At 40.9% G+C, this 20,016-nt stretch overlaps 1 protein-coding gene across 2 annotated transcripts in view; it reads right to left on the bottom strand.

Annotated features, from left to right (window-relative positions):
* LOC105018053 (glypican-5) overlaps positions 1–20,016 on the bottom strand; it is a 179,959-nt gene that overhangs the window by 75,961 nt on the left and 83,982 nt on the right. For both annotated transcript variants that reach the window (XM_034291477.1, XM_034291478.1), the window contains one exon: positions 6,378–6,498. In XM_034291477.1, coding sequence (XP_034147368.1) covers positions 6,378–6,498 — 121 coding nt within the window. The remainder of the gene's footprint in view (positions 1–6,377; positions 6,499–20,016) is intronic.

Raw genomic sequence — 20,016 nt, 5'->3', positions numbered from 1 at the left:
TCCGTCACTCACATTTGAAGAGTACCTATGATAAAAATTACAGACTTCTACATGCTTTGTAAGTGGGAAAACCTGCAAAATCGTCAGTGTATCAAATACTTGTTCTCCCCACTGTATATACTTGAAATCTATGAGCATGCAAAATTTTGATGGGTGTAAGACAAACCAAAATATCAATTGAGCTTAAAGCGACTCATGTAATTCCAATTACATATAGAGAGAATTGATTTGCACATCATTGCATTATGTTTTTATTTGCTATTTACGCAGTGTCCCAACTCTTTTGGAAACAGGGTTGTATTTCCTCTTTTCATCATGAGACATTTCCCATTTTCCTAATGAGACATTTCCCATTTTCCTCGTGTCATATTATAATTAGAAGGGTGTGTGTAAACTACCTGGGCAGTGTCTGATACATCATTGGCTAATCACTGTGCACAACAAATAATTGTGCACAACAATACACCAATGGTGTATCAGATACTGCCCAGGTATGATTAACCAGTGGTGTATGAGATACTGCCCAGGTATCAGATACTGCCCACTGACTACTACTGTCTGTTGGGAATAATACTACCATAGTCAGCAACTAGATGTCAGTGAGATTACTTTAAGATCTAGCTATAACAGTTTAGCTAGATTGCTAGCTTAACAATTAGACTTTTAACAGTTGTCTAATTGTGATTGTTTGGTAGCCAGGAAATAGAGTGAGTCTAAAGCCAATATTAGATAATTGATCACAACATTTTTTGCTACCCCACCAAGGACACAGTATTTCTGTACCATGGTAACGATGACAACAATACTTCAGTCGGTGGGAGAATTGCTTCTGTTGTGCTGCAACTCCTTACCTGAAGTGGAATAGTAGTGGTAGTTTAAGCAAAATGTCAAATAGTTTATCACATTAACCGGTACTTTGTATGCTATGTGTCAAAACTTTAAGACACATAATTTTAAGACATGTCTTTCTAAGACACGTATGACTAACGTACATTGTACAACTGCTGGAAACAAAATATGACCGGATAAAAACTTTCAATTTCTCTAGTCTGTATTCCGCACTGACTGTTATACAACCAATCTATCCCCTGCATGGTTTTAGACACACCTTTCTAATCAAAATATGACACCAGGAAAATGGGAAATGTCTCATGAGGAAAATAGGAAATAGATAAATGATTCAACTGTTCTAGGCCTGAGAAAATATCAAAAGTGAGGTGTAGAAAAATATAGGGAGAGTAAATGATAAATGGAAAAGTAAAATAAATTACTTGTTAATTTATTTTGTTGGCTTATAGTAGGCAAAGGAAATGATAGAACACTTTCATATTTAACTATCCTTTAAATAATTTACTCATCAAATAATCCTTTTACTGACATGTGTCATTCCTGGGATTCCATAAAAAATGCATAAATAATGTAAAAAAAATAATATAAAAAAGAATATACACAGGGTAATCAAGAATACACATCAAATATATACAAGGAAATAAATAATACATCAAATTACAGTAAAAACAAAGAGGCACACATCCTGAGGGGCTTGATTGACTCAGTGCATGCATCGATCAGATTGTAGCTTGGTCATCAAACTACTAGGGTTGCAAATAACAACTATTTTGTTAATCAATTAATCTGTCAACTCTAAATTCCATTAACCAATTAATCGTATAAAAACAATACATGTTCCAGGATTAAATGGAAATGTTGTATTTATTTTTTATTTAAAATATTACATAATTATACTTATCATTTTACAATGCCTTCATTAAGGCAAGATTTATGAAACACATAAAAATGTGCTAAAACTAAAAAGTTATCATAATGTCATTTTCAATACTTTTCTATTGTGGAGAAACATAGAACTCACCAGATTTAAATGAATTTGAAAAAATATAATAATGTTTTTATATTGAAGGTTTAATACGAAAAAGACTAAAAAAAGAATACATAGAATGATTATTTCTAACAAAGGCTACAGTATGTTTGTTCGTATAGTATGCCCTACAAATGTACATAATGAACACTTAAAATGATTAAAAAAAAATCCATTAGAATTTAGTTTTCTTCATGTTGATCTCATTTTGAACATGTACAAGTTAAAATAACAGACATTATCGACCAGTTTGCGACGATCAGAGGATATCCACATGAATAGCTGTACATACGCCTAAAGCACGGTTGCTTGATTTCAAAACCAATGCATAACTCCAATCTCCTAGTTTACTGGCATATAAGATATTTCTATAGGTGACATGAATAAGTTATCGAAAAACCAAAAGGAGTTATTAGAAAAAGACGAGGTCCAAAATTAATAGGCTGTGAATGGCACATCTTTGCAGGTTTCTCCCGGGGGTTGTAGTGGGGCTATCAATTAGATTTTAACATCAATGCATAGTTCTAGTGGTAAAGAATATTGTGAATCATTTCGTTTTGTGAATAATTATTTAGCCTAATTAATTTGTATAATATACATTTTCAGTAAAATAAGCAGAGAAAATTCAAAGAGAGTCAATAGGATGTGTGTTTCCTAAAACAAAAGCAGTAACTTGTAATATGTTTGTTGAATTGGTAATTGGTGACTGGTAAACAATATCCTTGGTATTTCATATCGTGAATAATAATTTAGCATAATACATTTGTAGACTTACATTTTACATTTACATTTTCATTAATTAGCCTACACAATAAGCTGAATCTCTTATTGAAAAATGGAAACGTGTGATAAGTAGCCTATATGGTTTGCATTATGTTTCAATAATAGCCTAAATAGGTTTTTGAATGGTCATGGAAATCTTTAATTTGTAAGTTCATTTAATCGTTCTGATCATTCAACTGTTAGTATTGTACAATAATCCATTGACTTCATGCATTCAGTGAGGGGTGATTAGCGCCTGGGTACCATTTGGGTACCAAAGTTAAGTGCTGTGGGCTGTTGGCGGATTAAGTCGGAAAACAGAAAAAAAAAAAAGTTAAATAGTTTTCCATTTGTGAGTATAGAATTCTGACAACGGAACAATGTAATATACGCCTATTAAGGAAAGGTCATTGAAGGAGGAGGGTGTAGCTTTCAAAATGGCAGTTATTTTTATTATAAACTCAAACGCCAATTAACGTAGGCATTTGGCACTCCTATTAAAAAGCTGCACTAGATAGCATTTTCAGAAAATATTTTATACTCCTGATTGAGAAATTAATAATATGAAAAATAGAACTACCTGTTCCTAAAAAAGTACTAACTCAGAATGTGACGTTATTCTTAGCCTTACTAACGTTAGCTTGGGGTTCCTGGTTGCTAGCTAAAGAGAGACTCAAGTCTTCTTTCATTTCTTTGCAGTTATCGTAGTGTATGCTGTAGTAGACAAGGGAGGAATTGGCAGTTTCTCTAGCGGTCATTGCAGTTGTTTATAGTAAGCCAACTTCAATCCATATGGTGTACTTACACTAAATGTATCTTCCAGGTAAAATTCACATCTCAAAATTTGTCAAGGAGGAAGGCCAGCCATAACAGGATTGCTGGAACAGACTTTGCTGGAAAGTAGCAGCATGTTCCCAAAATTATAAATTGACATTCCACTGGCATTGAACTGTCTGTGTTGCAAAACAACTCTTAGAGGGCCTCCTTAGCTTACACGACATATTTATAGGGGACAAAACTTGTTTTTACAGTAAATTCCTACTTAGTGCAGCTTTAAATGCTCATGCCAGACATCCCAACCTGCAGGGAGGTTGCTTCACCGGTGACTGCTAAAAGTAGCTTCTAATTTGCTGATTTAGGAATAAATCTTTAAATTTTCCTACATTTAGGAATCCAACAATTTTTGGTTTAAGATTAATTCACACAGTGTTTTAGTGCTAAAACCAGCTCTTAAATCTGGGAAAAGTTAGGAGTAGTCAAGAGGACTCCTAAGTAACTAAGACCAAGTCACAAACAATCCTAAAAGGGCAGCTGCGTAATCAGGTTGACGTTTTAGAAACATTTATTGATACTGAGCTTTTAACAAGGTATTGCCTTAATCGCAAGGGTTTTATGATCATAGTAGAGCTAGTCAGAAACAACTAGGTTGTGACAACTCTACACGGCCACAGGGAAAATGCAGCTATGCAGCGCAGACAATCTATGTATATCTCAGTCATCTGTCACCAGAATATTGCACCAAACAATAAATGCCCGCCCCAGACCATTCCGTGCGACAAATCATTTCCTCATGATGTTCACCATCTACAAAGAAACTTCCTGACCATTGCTCAACCACATGATGTAGTTGGTGCTGGGATATATAATTGCACAAATTATTGCACCATCAAAAGATGAATACACATTTTTTTATGAGCTGCCAGACGGAAGAGGCTGACAATTAGCTGAACATATCTTCACTAGACAGTATACAGGACTCGACAATTGCGATGGCCCGATGGCCCCGGGCCAGTAAAAAGTCTAAGACTAATCAAACTAGCAAGTCACTGTCCTGATCGGAGATTGGAAAATAATAATCGCATTATAAACACGACATCCTCCAGTTGTTTCTTAATCTGGCACAGGCACAAAACTACCTTGTAGCTCCTTTCGCGTGCTGTTGACCAGTCAAGATTTGAGAAGTGATGTGATACCTGGCTGTCTGGTATTGTTTTTCAAAAAAGCATTTAAAAATTCACTCTAGTCACTCAATTGAGGAAGGCAGTGAAGGATAACTATGAACTTGAACGAAAGTGAAAATGTCTACCTCAGTGCAAAACATAATTGACCTGTTTCAACATCAATGGAATTCAGATGCACTGTCGTCTGTCCTAAGTTCCCGGCTAGAGCGGACAAATGTGGGTGTTTTTACAAAGGCTTTCGCAAACAACTTTCGCAAACAACTCCTTGCAAGCCATGCAAATAGCAAACAGAACCTGGTCAGCATGACACCCAAGCGAGTGGCTGACAACCCGTCTTCAGGGCCCTTGGTTGTATCAGGAATTTAAATGCAGATGCCCGTTGGGTGATTGCACGACATAACAACCGCATACCTAGTGTTTTGTAATTTTTATAATTAGAAATGTTATGAAAGAAATATACAAATATTTTGTTTTATATATCCAGAATGCATTTCATAAATGATTAATCATGTTATGTAACACAAGTATTTGCTGCTGTTTTGTAACACTGATGAATTACCACTTTTTGAACGAGGGACAGTAAAAATAAATAAGTACGTTTCAAACCCACTGGCCCCACAATTTCTTTTAACTTTGAGCCCTGTTATATCATTCTTGGTTTCATGTTTAATCCATGACACTTAGCCTACATGTTAATATCTTTATTTCAATAAGGCAACAAGACACATTCTTCTACAGTATTGCTATGATGTATTCACTGACTGAGACCCCTCCCTTATCAGCCAATCACTGTGGGTATAGTTAGTACGCTTGTTCGTGGAACACGACATCATCCATAGCAACGAGGTCAACCCCACTCTTTCTCTTTGCTTAAGACTTCTCCCCATTCCTTAGTAAAAGTTGGTCTTAGCAGCTTTGTGAATAGGTTTTAAGAGGAACACTTAGCTAGGAACTTTTAGTGCTGTTCAGGAGTCCTCCTAGTGGTAAGATAAAATGTTTTGTGAATACGGCCCTGGGTTACTACCAGCTATACTTCTAGCTGTAATTGTTTCCCCTTTCCCAAAGAGTTGGCCAAACAATGGCCAATACATTTCCGTTTGCTTTGTACTCACCTACGCCGCTGCTAACAGTTTTGCCAATTACATTTGGCAATTAAACTAAAAATGTATCTTTAATAACAGTTAGAATTTTTTTCCTCTGTACACAAAATGTACCGTACCGTGGCCCTCGAACCGCGATGCGTATTGTGGGTTAGGTGTACCGTCGCACCCCTACTTCAAAGGTAAGGTACTTGGCCCCATTACAGCAACTGGCTCTCTCTCACACTTTAATATACTTAGGTGTGCGTGTGAAAAAGGCATTGCTTTTTGGGGCTTCGTCTGCAGCTCCAAGTTGCTTGTTTTAGACCTCCCAGTTGCTTATTTATCTTGCGATTCCTGGCAACACTGGATTTTGGTCGTATGCGACTTCCCTTCAGTGTTGCCTTTGCTATCTCAGCCTTCTATATATTTCTAAATATTTTTTTGCTGTGTCTCTTGTAGACCTGACTGAATCGATAATGACATTCATTGCCAACAATTTTGATGATCAAACTTATCGGTTTTTATCAATTAGTTGCAGCCCAACAAATAACACAAACAAACAAATTGTATGCAAAATACTTGACGCAATGACATGTGGATTATCTTCCCAGTTTGGTGTGTTCAGTTAACTCCTATGGTCCTACACCTTAGTTGTCAGTGTAATCATGATAATGGATGTGAGTCAGAAGGGCCTACCTGGTTGAAACGCTCCAGTCTCTTTTTGACCTCGGCCAGGACGGGGTTAGCACTGCGCACTTTGACCTCTGGGTTCTGCTTCTGAGCTTGGAGTCCGTTCCCCACCACTCTGGCTGTGTAACTGTTGAGAGATAGAGGGGGGGGCTAAAATTAGCTGTTCAATAGCTGAACACGAGTCATCAAATTATCACATATTACACAAATAAGCAGGACTGCAAACAAACAGCAAATCCCTTATTTTAGTATCCATCTAAGATCCAGCGGAATGGGAGCGAAAATCGTCCCCGCTAAAACATTAATGTGTCTCTAAAGATATCGAAGCCAAAGCAGAATAGAAGCACTTTGGACCCATTCAAAGTGATGAGGAGAGTTTACTCGGTAAACTGTCAGCAATACTGCCTCTCAGAAGCATCAGTCCGTGCTAAATCACCATAGATGTTCTGGTACAGTACTATATGAGCAGCTCTGGGCTCTTTTAACGACTTATAGAGATGCTGCAAGAACAGAGTGCATGCGCGTGTCTTCTCGTGGCGATTCAGCACATCGGCTGCAGATGGAGCATTCCAAACGACTTAATGACATTTGGGAAGGGGGTAAGAGCCGTGCAGAAAAACACCCCGGTTTGCTGGCATGGAATCAAATGGCGCTTTGCTTTAAGTGCTTGTGGAGCCCACATGAGGACTTACAAAGTGAGGTGATTGTATCAAGAGGACTATATTCGCATGCATATATAACTGAGTTCCCCTGTGATTTAAACTAAAAATATGCTTAATCAATCAAAGCGCCTGAGCAAAGTGAAAATTGATTTTCTTTAGTTGCGTCAGCTGTTTGGAATTTAAATAAACAATAATCAGGGTATCATTGGCTTGTGTCTGTCTGCAGCTCCTAATCTGGTTGGAACAGCGTTTTGCAGAGTCGCAAAAAGAAGTGATAAACCTCCCCTGAATTCACCTCTGTCTCCCTTTCCTCAAAGTGGTTTCCAAAGCTAATGCACTCCCTCATTCATTCACTCAGTTTCATCCCTCTATCTATCTCCTACTCGACAACAAACGGGACCTCTAATTGCACCTGCAGGTCTTGAAGCCTGTCTTGACAAGGGGAAAGAATCGATACCCATCCCCACTTCCCCTGACATCAATGATTCATCAAAAAGTCAAACAGCTTCCTTTGCTTGGGTTGAAAGGTAGTGGTGTTTGGCTTCAACTTGGAGGGGCGTGGGCTATTGGCTGAGGAGGGGGAAGTAGTATTGGTTTGGTGAAGGTGTAAAGTATGGACATGGTTGTATTTTGATACCCGAAAGTAATTAAACAGAGCTATCACCGAGTGTGGAGTAGGATGCAAATATTTTGTCTTTTGGCCAATCAAATCAGCTCTGAAAAAGAGATGATGTGGAATGTTCAGATGTGATCGATTTTAAGCCCAATTACTGAAAAGCAGATCAGATTTGGACTGTCAGTGTAAGTGTGTCTAGTGAGGGTTTGGAAAGAGCATTCGGCAGGAGCATTTGGAAGGATCGTCTGAGGGATGGGTTAGTATGTGCATGCCTCCGTGTGTTTGTCTGCATCTGTGTGCATACAAGTGTGCGTGTGTGCTCGTCAGTGAGTGTCTATGTGTGTTGACTGGTGTGCATGAGTGTGTGTTTGCACGTACAGGTTTCGATCCAGTCACTCAGACACACTCCTACCGAGTCACTCAAAGATAAAGAACTACTGGAGAACAAACACTAATCCGACCTCGGAGCAGGGCAATGACCCTTAACCTCCAGTGGCTGACACAAAATAAGTTCGAATTTAAACTCTGTCAGAATCTTTTGAATAGAAAACTCTCACATAACAGACAAGCTCAACATAATTCTACCAGTATTCCATTTAAAATAATGTTAGATACCAAGATTTGTTTTGAGTATTAGGACTAAGAGATTTAACTAAATCTCACGGTCAGTAACTATCTATTGCGATGCCAGGTAGCTGCATAATAATAGCCATGTAACGTGAATAAATGTGTGTGTGCTCGGGTGTGTTTGGACAATGTTATGAGAGGATAAATGTGTGTGTATGTTTGTGAGGTTGGACGGTTCAGGCCATTTACACCTCTAATTGCGAAAACAACTTAATTTAGCTCCATCTATCCAATCACTCACACACTTCTCCCACTCTACCGTCACACACACACACACACACACACACAAATGTTTGTTGATACAATAAAGCTCTCCAGCTACGTACTTAATGCATTCTCAAAGCAGACAACAGCCTCCCAATGAAAATAAACTGAGTAGATCAGGGCTGCACGAGCACTTGCGTGTGTTTGTCTGAGTGTGTGTGTGACAGAACATGTGGCAGAGAGTAGATCAGAAACAACAGACCCAAAGGCCTTATTGATCTCACCCTAACTTACTCTCACACACACAGCCAACTAATGATGTCTCCATGAACTCTAAGACTTTGCCTGTGAACAGCTGAGCAATGCTAGCCTCAAACTATATCTTCAGGCCAACACACACGCACACACACACACACACACACACACACACACGTACAAAGACACATACTCCCCACACACACATCACTAATGATGGCACTGCTGGAAAGCCCATAAGCCAGCGGGTAGACCCAGAGGCCATGGCTGAAGTAAACACTTTGATGAACTTGGCAGGAACCCACATACATACACACACACACACAAACACACCCACACGTGCACGGGTGCACGTACATCCCAAGGGCACTCACTTAGGTCTTGAAACTAATCGTTGCTATATTTTCTGTGTCGACTTCCTAGTAGATGACACTTGTCTTAACATGCTATCTCAGCGTGTCCCTTGTTGGAAATGAGACGCGAGCACGCTAACATAACACGCAAATAAACACTCCTCAGTTCTCCTCTGGCACTTACCGTAGCACTAAACTCAGGTCACTGTGACAGATAACGGTTTTTATTCCAGCACAGAGAAATACATGGCTTAATAGTTCTGAGTGTGAGAGAGGGAGAGAGAGAAAGACAAATAGTGAGAGAAAGTGCAGGGGACAGAAAGAGAGAAGGAGGGAGAAAAACAGCAAGAAGTGAATGAGACGGAGGGACTGAGAAAGGGGCCTGGTACTTGAGTTAATGAGAAGTTCTTGGACATGTTGAAATACTCTAGTCTGAAATAAAATCTTTGTTGAGAAAAGGCCAAGCTGTTCTCACACACTGAGAGCTGAACATTCATGGTGACTTTCAGTAACATTAAACATGTGCAGTCAGCTCCTAATGCTAAAAAGACACTCACACAAATATTTAACAAACAGAGATGCCTCTAACAGGCCTGTAATGATACAGTAAACACGCACAAATATGCATGCACACACACACACACACACACACACACACACAGCTGATGCACATAAACCATCAACAGAATCTGTCAGATGCAATCAGTCAAATATAAATGTTTTTGCAAATAACTGCAATGGGAACATAGCTTAGAATAGAAATATGTCAAAGACCACAGTGTTCTGGTCTAAGTGTTCTTTGCGATTTAATAGCATTTAATTGAGGCAAAAGAGGGAGTAGTGAGGAGAAAGAGGGAGGATAGAGAGGGGAAGAGAGTGGGAGAACAGGGGGAGAGAGCACAGCTCATGCGTAGGCACGCCTGAACAAGGTGATTTCACTCTCCTGCCTTCCTTCTCCTCTCTCTCGCTCTATTTCTATCTCACTTTAATTATTCTCTCTCTTTATCTGTCTTATATGTCCTTGTCTTGCTTCTCACTCCGGTCCTTTCTCTGTCTCCTCCAGCCCTGTACTCTATCTCAGTTTCTCTTACTGCTGGGTTAGGTTTTGGTCAAGGAGGCCTCAAACATACCAAAGACGGGCTTGGACGGAACCACAACACCCTAGCACTCCTTCCTAACATGGGATTGGTCTGAGATGAACCCAGAGGTCAACAGGACTACATACCAAAGCTGGGCCGGGTCTTGAACTGGACAGTCTCCTGTGCCAAGGTTTAGGATGTACTACAGTAGAGGCCGAGACAGCTAACAGCAGTGGATTGACAAAACACAAGCAGAGCCAAATTCCACTTTCCAGCATGAACCCACAAACAAACACTTAAAACTGGACAGAATCTGGGATACGTGTTTTTTTTTAAAGAGCGATTCGACATGCTGTGTGGAGTGGAGCCGACCTCCGCTAGAACATGGTCAATTGGCCATGAGTGGGCCCAGTTAGGCTTTCATCTGTTTCCATCGGCCAACCAAATATGCTCCACTCAGCCAACAGCTACAGGTGAATTCTACAAGCGAAAGATAAGTGGAAAAGATAACCCTGGAAATTGTAGTTATGTGAGCACCATATGTTCGCTTTATTAGTGCAATCTAAAAAGTGAAATAGTCCTAGAGGTATTTTCTCAAGATTCTTGCAACTGAAACTTGTTTGAAACTTGAAAAATTGAAAGTTATTCTACGAACCCCTTACAATAGTACAACAATTAACCAGTTTGTAATGGTTAATTAAAGAACCATTTGAATACATTTTGGGGTTTGTTTTCAAGTAGTTCAAAATCTTCAATGAGGAACCATTCCAAGGATTTCACAGTAATAGATGTATGAAATAATAGATGTCATTAATACGAAACCTGAAACCTAACAGAAAATGTTTTATTCAAAGCTAAATGGCCAACAGTGATATAAGCTAACTGCATAATAACCCATGCTAACAGCTAGCTTAGCACCCAGCCTATAGCTAGCCACTCAACTAGTCGGGGCCATCCTAGAATCACACAATAACTCCCCATTCTATAAGCTCTAAGATGTGGCTACAGCGATTCCGACCAAATCACCCGGGTGTAATTTCAAACTAACCTCAGCCACAAACCTCAGCCAACAGTCTTCCCAGGGAAGAGGATCCATACTCCCCAGGAGAAACATATCAGAGAAGCTAGCCAGCACAGGTGTCTGGCCCCCAGGTAATACAAGTAGCTTAGCTAAAAGACAGATAGGAACTAAAACATTTTTTAGAGGGAAAAGAAGCTATAGGAGAAGGGAGTAATGATTTGGAGGAGAACAACATGGTGTGACGCTTTAGCCGGTGTAACCAGAAGGCCACGTGGACCGGAATATGATTTACATGTGCGGAGCACAGGAGGTTGGCGAGGTAGGACGCCTCATGAAAACAGTTGGAAAGAAGCATCAAGTGCATGGTAACGATGCGTTTGACGTGCTCAATATTGTTTCACTGACCTCATTCCAGCCTTCGCTCTGAGCCTATACCTTAAACAGAGTACCATGGGGTACCTTAGGGATTCAGGAGGTTGGGAAAAGAAAGGAGAATAGGTAAAATGTATCAGTTAACCTTCTGTGGTTATAACCTATACCATGCAATCATCAACTCGATCTGTTCTTTCCCCTGAATGTTTAGTCATCTTCTAAACATTTTCTCTGAAGGAGAAATCTCCTGATGGAGAGTGCTTTGGTAGCTGATAACAAATCACTGTTATACGTGTAATTACATGGGTATATTTAGAGATAATTTTGACTGGCGCATTACTATCAAAGACAATACTACACTAAAATCTAGCAGATTGAATCCGCCTAGCAGATTCAATCTTCCAATGAGTTGTGAAAAGATGACAGCGGACCACTGGTCAGCAAACCATTCTGCTGATATCTGACAAGAAAATTAGGAGCTATCACAAAGAGGCCATCAGTTCACCTGAGGATTATAGTGTTAGAAGCCTGTGACTTTGTGCTTTTGTTTGGGGTGATAACATATCTGTCTACTGTGTCCCTGCTCTGTCTCTGCCTCAGCAGTCACCCGGCAGAGTGAATTTTACCCTACAGGGACCCCAGCCAGCAGTCCTTAATAACCCAGGACATGCACGGACCAGAACATTGTCATCTTTACTTTGGGCAGGAAGCCAGCCGCAGCACATCACAAGACAGAGGTGTTGTGCCTACTGGACTCTCAGATACTTTGAAGAACTATTGGCTTGAGAGAAAGAAAACTGAGAGAGATTAATTACACATTGAATATAACTGTGTCCTATTAATATTAAAACATGTTCATGTTTGTTTTTGCAATGTACACTTATGCGGTAACACTTTCTATGCCAAAAAGCCTTTCTGAATTAAACTAAATTGTGAGAGAGAAGGGAAGGAAATAGTAAGTGTTATTTAAGCAGCTACTGTAGAATAACCTGACCGACCAAAACCAGGAAGTGGGTAGCGGGTGAGGAGGTGAAACAACAGAACCCAGTTCAGCATTTCTTAACTGACTTTTCTGCTTCCTAAAACCCTAATGTTTATCACCAATTTAAAGAGGGGCATGGTTTGCATTAAATGGGCTGAGGCGAGGAAGCAGTAGATAGGGGACGCAGGGGCACGGAGTGTTTAGAAACTGGGGTGACGACATTTGGTGAGGAGGAGGAAATGGGTGCAGGCTGGGGAGCGATGGATGAGGTGGACCGGGGGGTAGAGCAAGTACGCCAAGTGTACCTGCCCCAAAGGCTGCTGGGAAAGGGAGGAACAACCTGCTGGTGACACTGGCATTCCTGCAAATGTAGCTAATAGCTGCACAATGAAAGATGAGAAAGAATCAGGCAATAACAGAAGAGGGATAATGAGAAAGGGGGATCAACGCAGTGATACAAACTGATTTATGACTTATTAACCACCAATAATTCCAGGTGTGCACACCTCCACGTCGCTGCGACCGCCCTGAGTGTATGTCAAGTCTGATAACCTGTTACAAGGCATATTACACATCTCTGTTTCTCTTTGCATTGCTCCTCCCTTGCCCCTCTTTCTCTCCTCACAGGCTAGGTTTGTCTTCTGTAGTTCTGTGACCTTCAACATCCCCCCCCCCCCCAACGGCCTAAAGACTCTCGTTCTCTCGCTCCGGAAAGTTCCCTCTTGTATTTGCTCCACACCGACGACTGCCTCTCCGACAACGCATCAATAAAGCTACTCAGATTTGCAGAGAATCCCATTCTGGTTGGCAGGATGAATCCAACTACCGTGGACAGGTCAACTGGCCAGTGGTTAGGTGCAGTCGAAATGACGGGACAAAAAAGTAGAGGAGGTGGTTGACTTTGGGAAAAGCACCCCATTCTTTGCTGTCGTTTTGGTTGAATAATAACAACTCCCAGGCTCCATCATCTCTTTACGATCTCAGACAGGAAAATAAAATCACAGCGATCGCCAAGAAGGCGGATGTACCTCTGACAGCAGCTGTAATGTTTAACCATTCCCTGTCAATCAAGATCAGGCTCATCAATGCTCATCAGATGTGGAGTCCATTCACACTTTCTCCATCACTGTCTGGTTTGTGTCTGGGTCTGCAGTGAACTACAATGCATTGTATAGTTCTCAGAAAGGGAAACTGGTTACCACCCTCCTATGTCAGCTTTGGCCCTCCTATGTCAGCTTTTTGTAAAAACTATTGTTTTCTGTCCCTATATGTTGCCAACGCCATTACACCAAGTGAAATTCAGGATTAGAAGGTTATTCCAGATGTCCTGGGAACCTGGACAAATGTTGGACTTTGACTTGAAACTGGTGCAATCTGGCAGCTTTCTCTCTCTTTCTTCCCTACATCTCCCTCATGCTTTTCACACAAATGGTGCTGCCCTGGATATGTTTCATTTCACTACAACTCCAGGCTAATGAACAAGAATCGATTTATTCAACAAGCTGTGTTGTCGGAAAGAGTTGAATTCATTACACCAACTAGCGTGACTTGCTCCTGGGCCGGACTTATGTCTACGTGGTGTATGTTAGCTGGGGTGGAGGGGCCAAAGGGCAGGGGGGTGGGCGGAGGGGTGAAATAGTCTGCTCCCACACTGCCCCCATGTGGAATCAACAAGGTAATACAACCTCCCACTGGATACATGAAGAAAAACTGGGTTCTGCGAGAGTTGGTGCTGCTTTAAGGTTGATAATGAAACCATTAATGGTCTGTATGTTTTCAAGAAAGGTTACATAGCTCTATTTTCCTTTTGTATAATATCTTTAGGCCCTGCATTTGCTCTCATTCTACAAACCTACTTGAGATCCAGGTATGGATACTACATAAGGGTTGTGCCTGGAAGCCATAAAGCATTCTCCTTGGGAGTAAAAACGGGTTCTCTTACATGGATAGCCAAACCAGCTTTTTGGAAACCAGCTTTTTTGTGTACATCATGACATGATTATAAACTGCAAATCGGTCATGACCTGGGATTCACTAGAAACTTGGGATTGGAAGAATGTCCTAACGTCGAAGATTGCGTAATGTGAGCACGGGAAAATGTGATGATTCTTTCGTTTCCATGATGCGCAATCCCCTTAAGTCATGGTTAGTTCTTCTAGTGTAGCCTGGCTTGGAACTGGAGGAAGATGGGAAGGGAACCTAAGGCCCTATAGAATGAAAAGAGTTGGGTGTTCTACGGGTTATATTTCTATGCCCAAATGCTTTTATTGAGGTTTAGCCTCCCATTCACTGATGACTAGCTGCAGGGCATGTCTCTCATTTTAAAGATATGGGTTAGGAGTTGACGGTCTGAGTTACTGCCCTATGGGATCTAAAGGATGGTTCGGGAAGGTCGCCTAAAGTCGAAAGTGTGGTTGCGGTCATGTGTGTTGCCCCAGGCTCACCTCGTCAATCATAATGATGAGGGAGGATATGCCCCCAAGGTGACGTGATAGAAATGAGGATCCTTTAATGGATTCTGACAATGACACACACACACACACACACACATATACACACACAGGCACGCACGCACACACACGTGCCAATACAACCAGACATTAGGGTTTGAAAGGTAATTAAAAGAAAGTGTATTAGGCTGTCGGAACCCTCCCTCTGTTTCTCATCCTTTTCTGTGATCCTCCCATTCAGACTGACAGATGGAGACGTGAGACAGACAGAAATACAAAGTTCTTTGCCATTATGACTCCACCACATTAATCTAGGAGGGGCAGAGACCATGAGTCAACCCGGCTAGTGCCAGAACTGGAAGAGGGAGAGGGAGGGAGGGTGGTTGGGCAGAGAGACAGAATAGAGAGGAAGGAGAGAGACAGAGAGACATTCAGTCTTTGTTATTGCAAACCACGGTCTCTGGAATTTTTTTGGCAATGGCTTCCTGGCAACTGTGGGTATCCATTCTCCAATCATGTTGACAGTAAAATAAAGTTTTCCAAAACAGGATGTGGGGGATAAGGTCAAGCCGACTGGCTGATGGCTTATGGTTTGATACCACATTTTGTCCCGCAATCTCGATCAACCAGGATGAAAGATTTAGGAGAACATGAGCCCTTGGACCACCCCTCAGGACTACCAGGCCCAAATGCCTCAAAACTGTCCCTGTCCAATGTCCTCCTGGTTGGGTTGCAGATCAAGTTGCTGCCTGATGATTCTTGCTGCCACTGCCCACAGCCCAAGTGACTGTCCCTGTCCTTGTCCACCTGGTCATGCAGCTGACTTGGATTCTGTTTATAGGCTCTTGACACAGCCAACATGCATTCATTAATTATTATAATCATGTACTCTAATACTTTACCCAGCACAATCAGAAGAGGACTGGACACCCTTCAGAATCTGACTCCTCTCTAGGTTTCTTCCTAAATTCTGATAGGAGTGCATCAACTCAGTTGTTGATTGCTCTTTGGGGCTTCAGGCTGGGTAAAAGCACTTTGTGACAACTGCTAATGTAAAAAGAGCTTTATAAAATAAATGTGATTGATTGTCCATATGCTTGGCATGTACAGTTAGGTCTGGAAATATTCGGACACAATTTTCATACTTTGGCCTCTGTATGCCACCACAATGGTTTTGAAATTAAACAACTCGAGATGCAATTGAAGTCCAGACTTTCAGCTTTAATTCAAGAGGTTGAACAAAAATTTTATCAAACGTTTGGGAATGGCAACCATTTTCATACACAGTCCCCATATTTCAGGGGCTCGAATGCAACTGGAGAAACTCACACAATCATGAAACCAATGTTAATTTTTTATTCTTTGTCGAGAATCCTTTGCAGGCAATGACTGCTTGAAGTCTAGAACGCATGGACATCACCAAACACAGTTTCCTCCTTTGTGAAGCTTTGCCAGGCCTTTACTGCAGCTGTTGTCAGTTGTTGTTCGTGGGTCTTTCTGCTTTACGTTTTGTCTTCAGCAAGTGAAATGCTTGCTTGGCCATTGCCGAATATTCCACTACTTTACCTTAAAAAACTCCTGGGTCCCTTTCCCAGTATGTTTTGGGTCATTGTCCATCTGTAAAGTGAAGCGCCTTCCAATCAACTTTGCTGAATTTGGCTGAATCTGCGCAGACAATATATCACTACACACTTCAGACTTAATCTGGCTGCTTCTGTCTTCTGTCACATCATCACTAAACACTAGTGACCCAGTGCCATTAGAAGCCATGCATGCTCATCACACTGCCTCCACTATGTTTTACAGATGATATGATATGCTTCGGCTCATGAGCCATTCCAAGCCTTCTCCATACTTTTTTCTTCCCATCATTCTGGTACAGGTTGATCTTAGTTTAATCTGTCCAAAGAATGCTGTTGCAGAACTGGGACGGCTATTTTAGATGTTTTTTGGCCTAATATGTCTAATATGGCCTTTCTGTTCTTGAGGCTTATTAATGGTTTGCACCATGTGGTGAACCCTTTGTATTTGCTCTTCTCTTTATGGTAGACTTGGATAATGATATGCCTACCTCCTGGAGTGTTCTTCACTTGGCTGGATGTTGTGAAGGGGTTTTTCTTTACAATGGAAAGGATCCTATGATCATCTAACACTGTTGTCTTCTGTGGAAGTCCAGGCCTTTTTGTGTTGCAGCAGTGCGTTCTTTGTACCAAACTGTTGAGTTGGCCACTTCTATTGCTCCTGCTATCTCTCTGATCGATTTTATTTTTTGCAGCCTAAGGATGCCCTTTTTCACTTCCATTGAGATGTCCTTTGACCACATGTAGTGGGTTCACAGCAACAGCTTCCAAATGCAAACGCCACACCTGGAATCAACTCCAGACCTTTTACCTGCTTAACTGATGAAGAAATAACAAAGGAATAGCCCACACCAGTCCATGAAACAGCTTTTGAGGCAATTGTCCAATAACATTTGATCCCTTGAAAAAGAGGGGGCTACATATTAAAGAGCTGTCATTCCTAAACCCGTCCTCCAATTTAGATGTGAATACCCTCAAATTAAAGCTCAGAGACTGCAATAAGCCCATATTCATTATTTAACTGTAACCTGAATATATCTTGGTAAACAGCCAAAATAACAAAACTTCAGTGTTCAATTATTTACAGACCTAACTGTATAGTATTGTATAGGATTATGATTTAATTAGGCAAATATGCAACCAAATTGACAATATTTCTTTGAACTCTCTGAAGTACAGCATAAGCTGATCCAGAATATTTTTTATTTATTTTTACTTCTAGTTAATTAAGCTAGAATTGAATCCGCCCTGATCAGAAGGAGATAAAAACTAGAGATGTATTTTGGCCCTTCAGCAGTGAAAGCCTTGAAAAAACACAATGAAAAGTTGTGTGTGCGTGAGGACAGTCATTGTCTTCTACTTTCAAAAAATCTATTTATATATGTATATACATTGGGAATACTGAATACATGTGCTAAATCATATATTCTCATGCATTCATCAATGTATTAGCGCATGACCTATATTTGTAAATGCATTTCAAATATGTTTTACATTTGCACGGGTATATTTCTGTTTTGTAAAGTATGCATATTCGCTTCCTCAACAGTTCCTGACAAAAACCCATTGCCATAAGTAATATCCCAAGCCATCCCAAGTATTGGTCTCTCAGACCTGCTTTTAGTACATGACAGGTTTTCACAATCGCTAACACACTAAAACTGTGTTAGCAGGCCAATTTACCCAACCCATAAGCACTAACCATATGTTCTGACACAAATATCTATTTCATTCACAATTTTGGAAAACACTTCTGATAACTCTCTTTCTATAGCACAATTTTCACCATGTTGTCATGCAGAAAGCATTGTCATTCGATATACCAAACTGAAATCATTGCAATTGTATCACTCACAAACCCCAATTGTCAAGGTCTAAACACTAACCAGCATAACCAGCCAACAGGCCATCAGTCTACTGTCAAGGATAAAAGGGGCCACAGATTTTTTGAACAATGAATGATAACATCAGAGGGAGAGAGGTAAAAGAGGACAAAGAGAAATAATGGTCCCTAATGAGATTCTTGACAGTACACCTGACCATGATGTTGTATGGGGTTTGTCAGTGAGGGAAGCTGAGCTGAGAGTACAGCCAGAATAATGTTCATATTTATGGCAATTACCCTATTCCCGTGCAAAACACATTTCCCTTTTGTCTTCAGGAGCTAATGTTCAAGTGTTGATTAATTACAATGCAAAACCCCAGACAAAAATGAACAATCATGGCGTTTGTTTATTTTCTGTATACTTCAGCATGCCCTCTAAACATAATTTGCAGTCTATAATAGCAAGAGCAAGATACATTGGGGACATTCTGGAACATCAAATGGTTATGGATTCATGAATGTTTCATTATGATGGTGTTTCCAAATTCCTCTCAGCAGTGTGCAATGGATATGGCTTCATTTATATGACAGATAATAAGATTTAGAGTTAAATATTTCATTTGGTGTAAAACATCTGTGTTTTTATTAATCTAGTTTGAGTTTTGACAAGTGTGTTTACAGTTTTGAGAAAATGTGCTTGAGATTCAGGAAATGTGTGTTAGAAGTCTTAAACTGTATTCTCGGAGTGGAGAGAATGAAGCACAGCACCCAAATGCTGTACTGTCGATCAAATCCTGTAGCCTAACACTCGGGGTAATCATAGGACAATGTCGCCCTCTGATGGCCAGTGTATATAAGAGTCCCTGGCTGAGTTCTGATTCCCAGGGCGAACTTAAGTTCATTGGTAAAATGAACTAATTTGGATGTTAAGTATGAGATGCTATGCCCTCCACCCTCACTGCTACTTGTAGCAAGTCTATGTGGCTCCAGACGTCCCACCAACTCTTCACATACATAACATCCAAAGTCAGTCACATTCCGAGTCAGCAATGGACTTTGAGAGCAAATGGATTTGTTGTTCATGACTTGGTTTGTTCACTGTTAACATTGGTCCCAAAGAAGAATCTCCACCCAATCTGAAGCACTGGGCCAAGGAAAAGTCAGTGTCGCCCGTGGTTGGGTGCAGTACCGGTTCATTTGTTCGGTTGTGTACTGTAAACTCAGTGATGACGTGACGCACTGTCATCCCTCACATAACTGGTGAGCCAGCAGCCCACCGACCACACACACGCTCCGGAGGAAAACTGTGTAGGGAAAGAGGAAGTCCCCAAAACCACATCCTTTCATTACAGCTTCTTGTTACTCCTTCCCCTCGCCCGCATCCCATGTGTGCACACGCACGCCAGCAAACACACACGCACACACAACAACAGGCCTTGTTCTCATTATAACAGGGTGGGAATGAGACACAGAGAGAGGAAGGACAATAGAGAAGGAGAGAGAGGGAGGAAATTGAAAATGAGCGCAGCTGTGTCACAAAGACGTGTGAGCGAGATTGCAGACTGCAGCCCATCACTGGCTACCCCTGGATGGAAGACCAGTAGCTGATAAAAAGGGTT

Source organism: Esox lucius, chromosome 3 (genome assembly GCF_011004845.1).
Source record: "Esox lucius isolate fEsoLuc1 chromosome 3, fEsoLuc1.pri, whole genome shotgun sequence".
In the NCBI taxonomy this organism is placed as follows: domain Eukaryota; kingdom Metazoa; phylum Chordata; class Actinopteri; order Esociformes; family Esocidae; genus Esox; species Esox lucius.
This window is presented reverse-complemented; position numbering and strand designations above follow the sequence as displayed.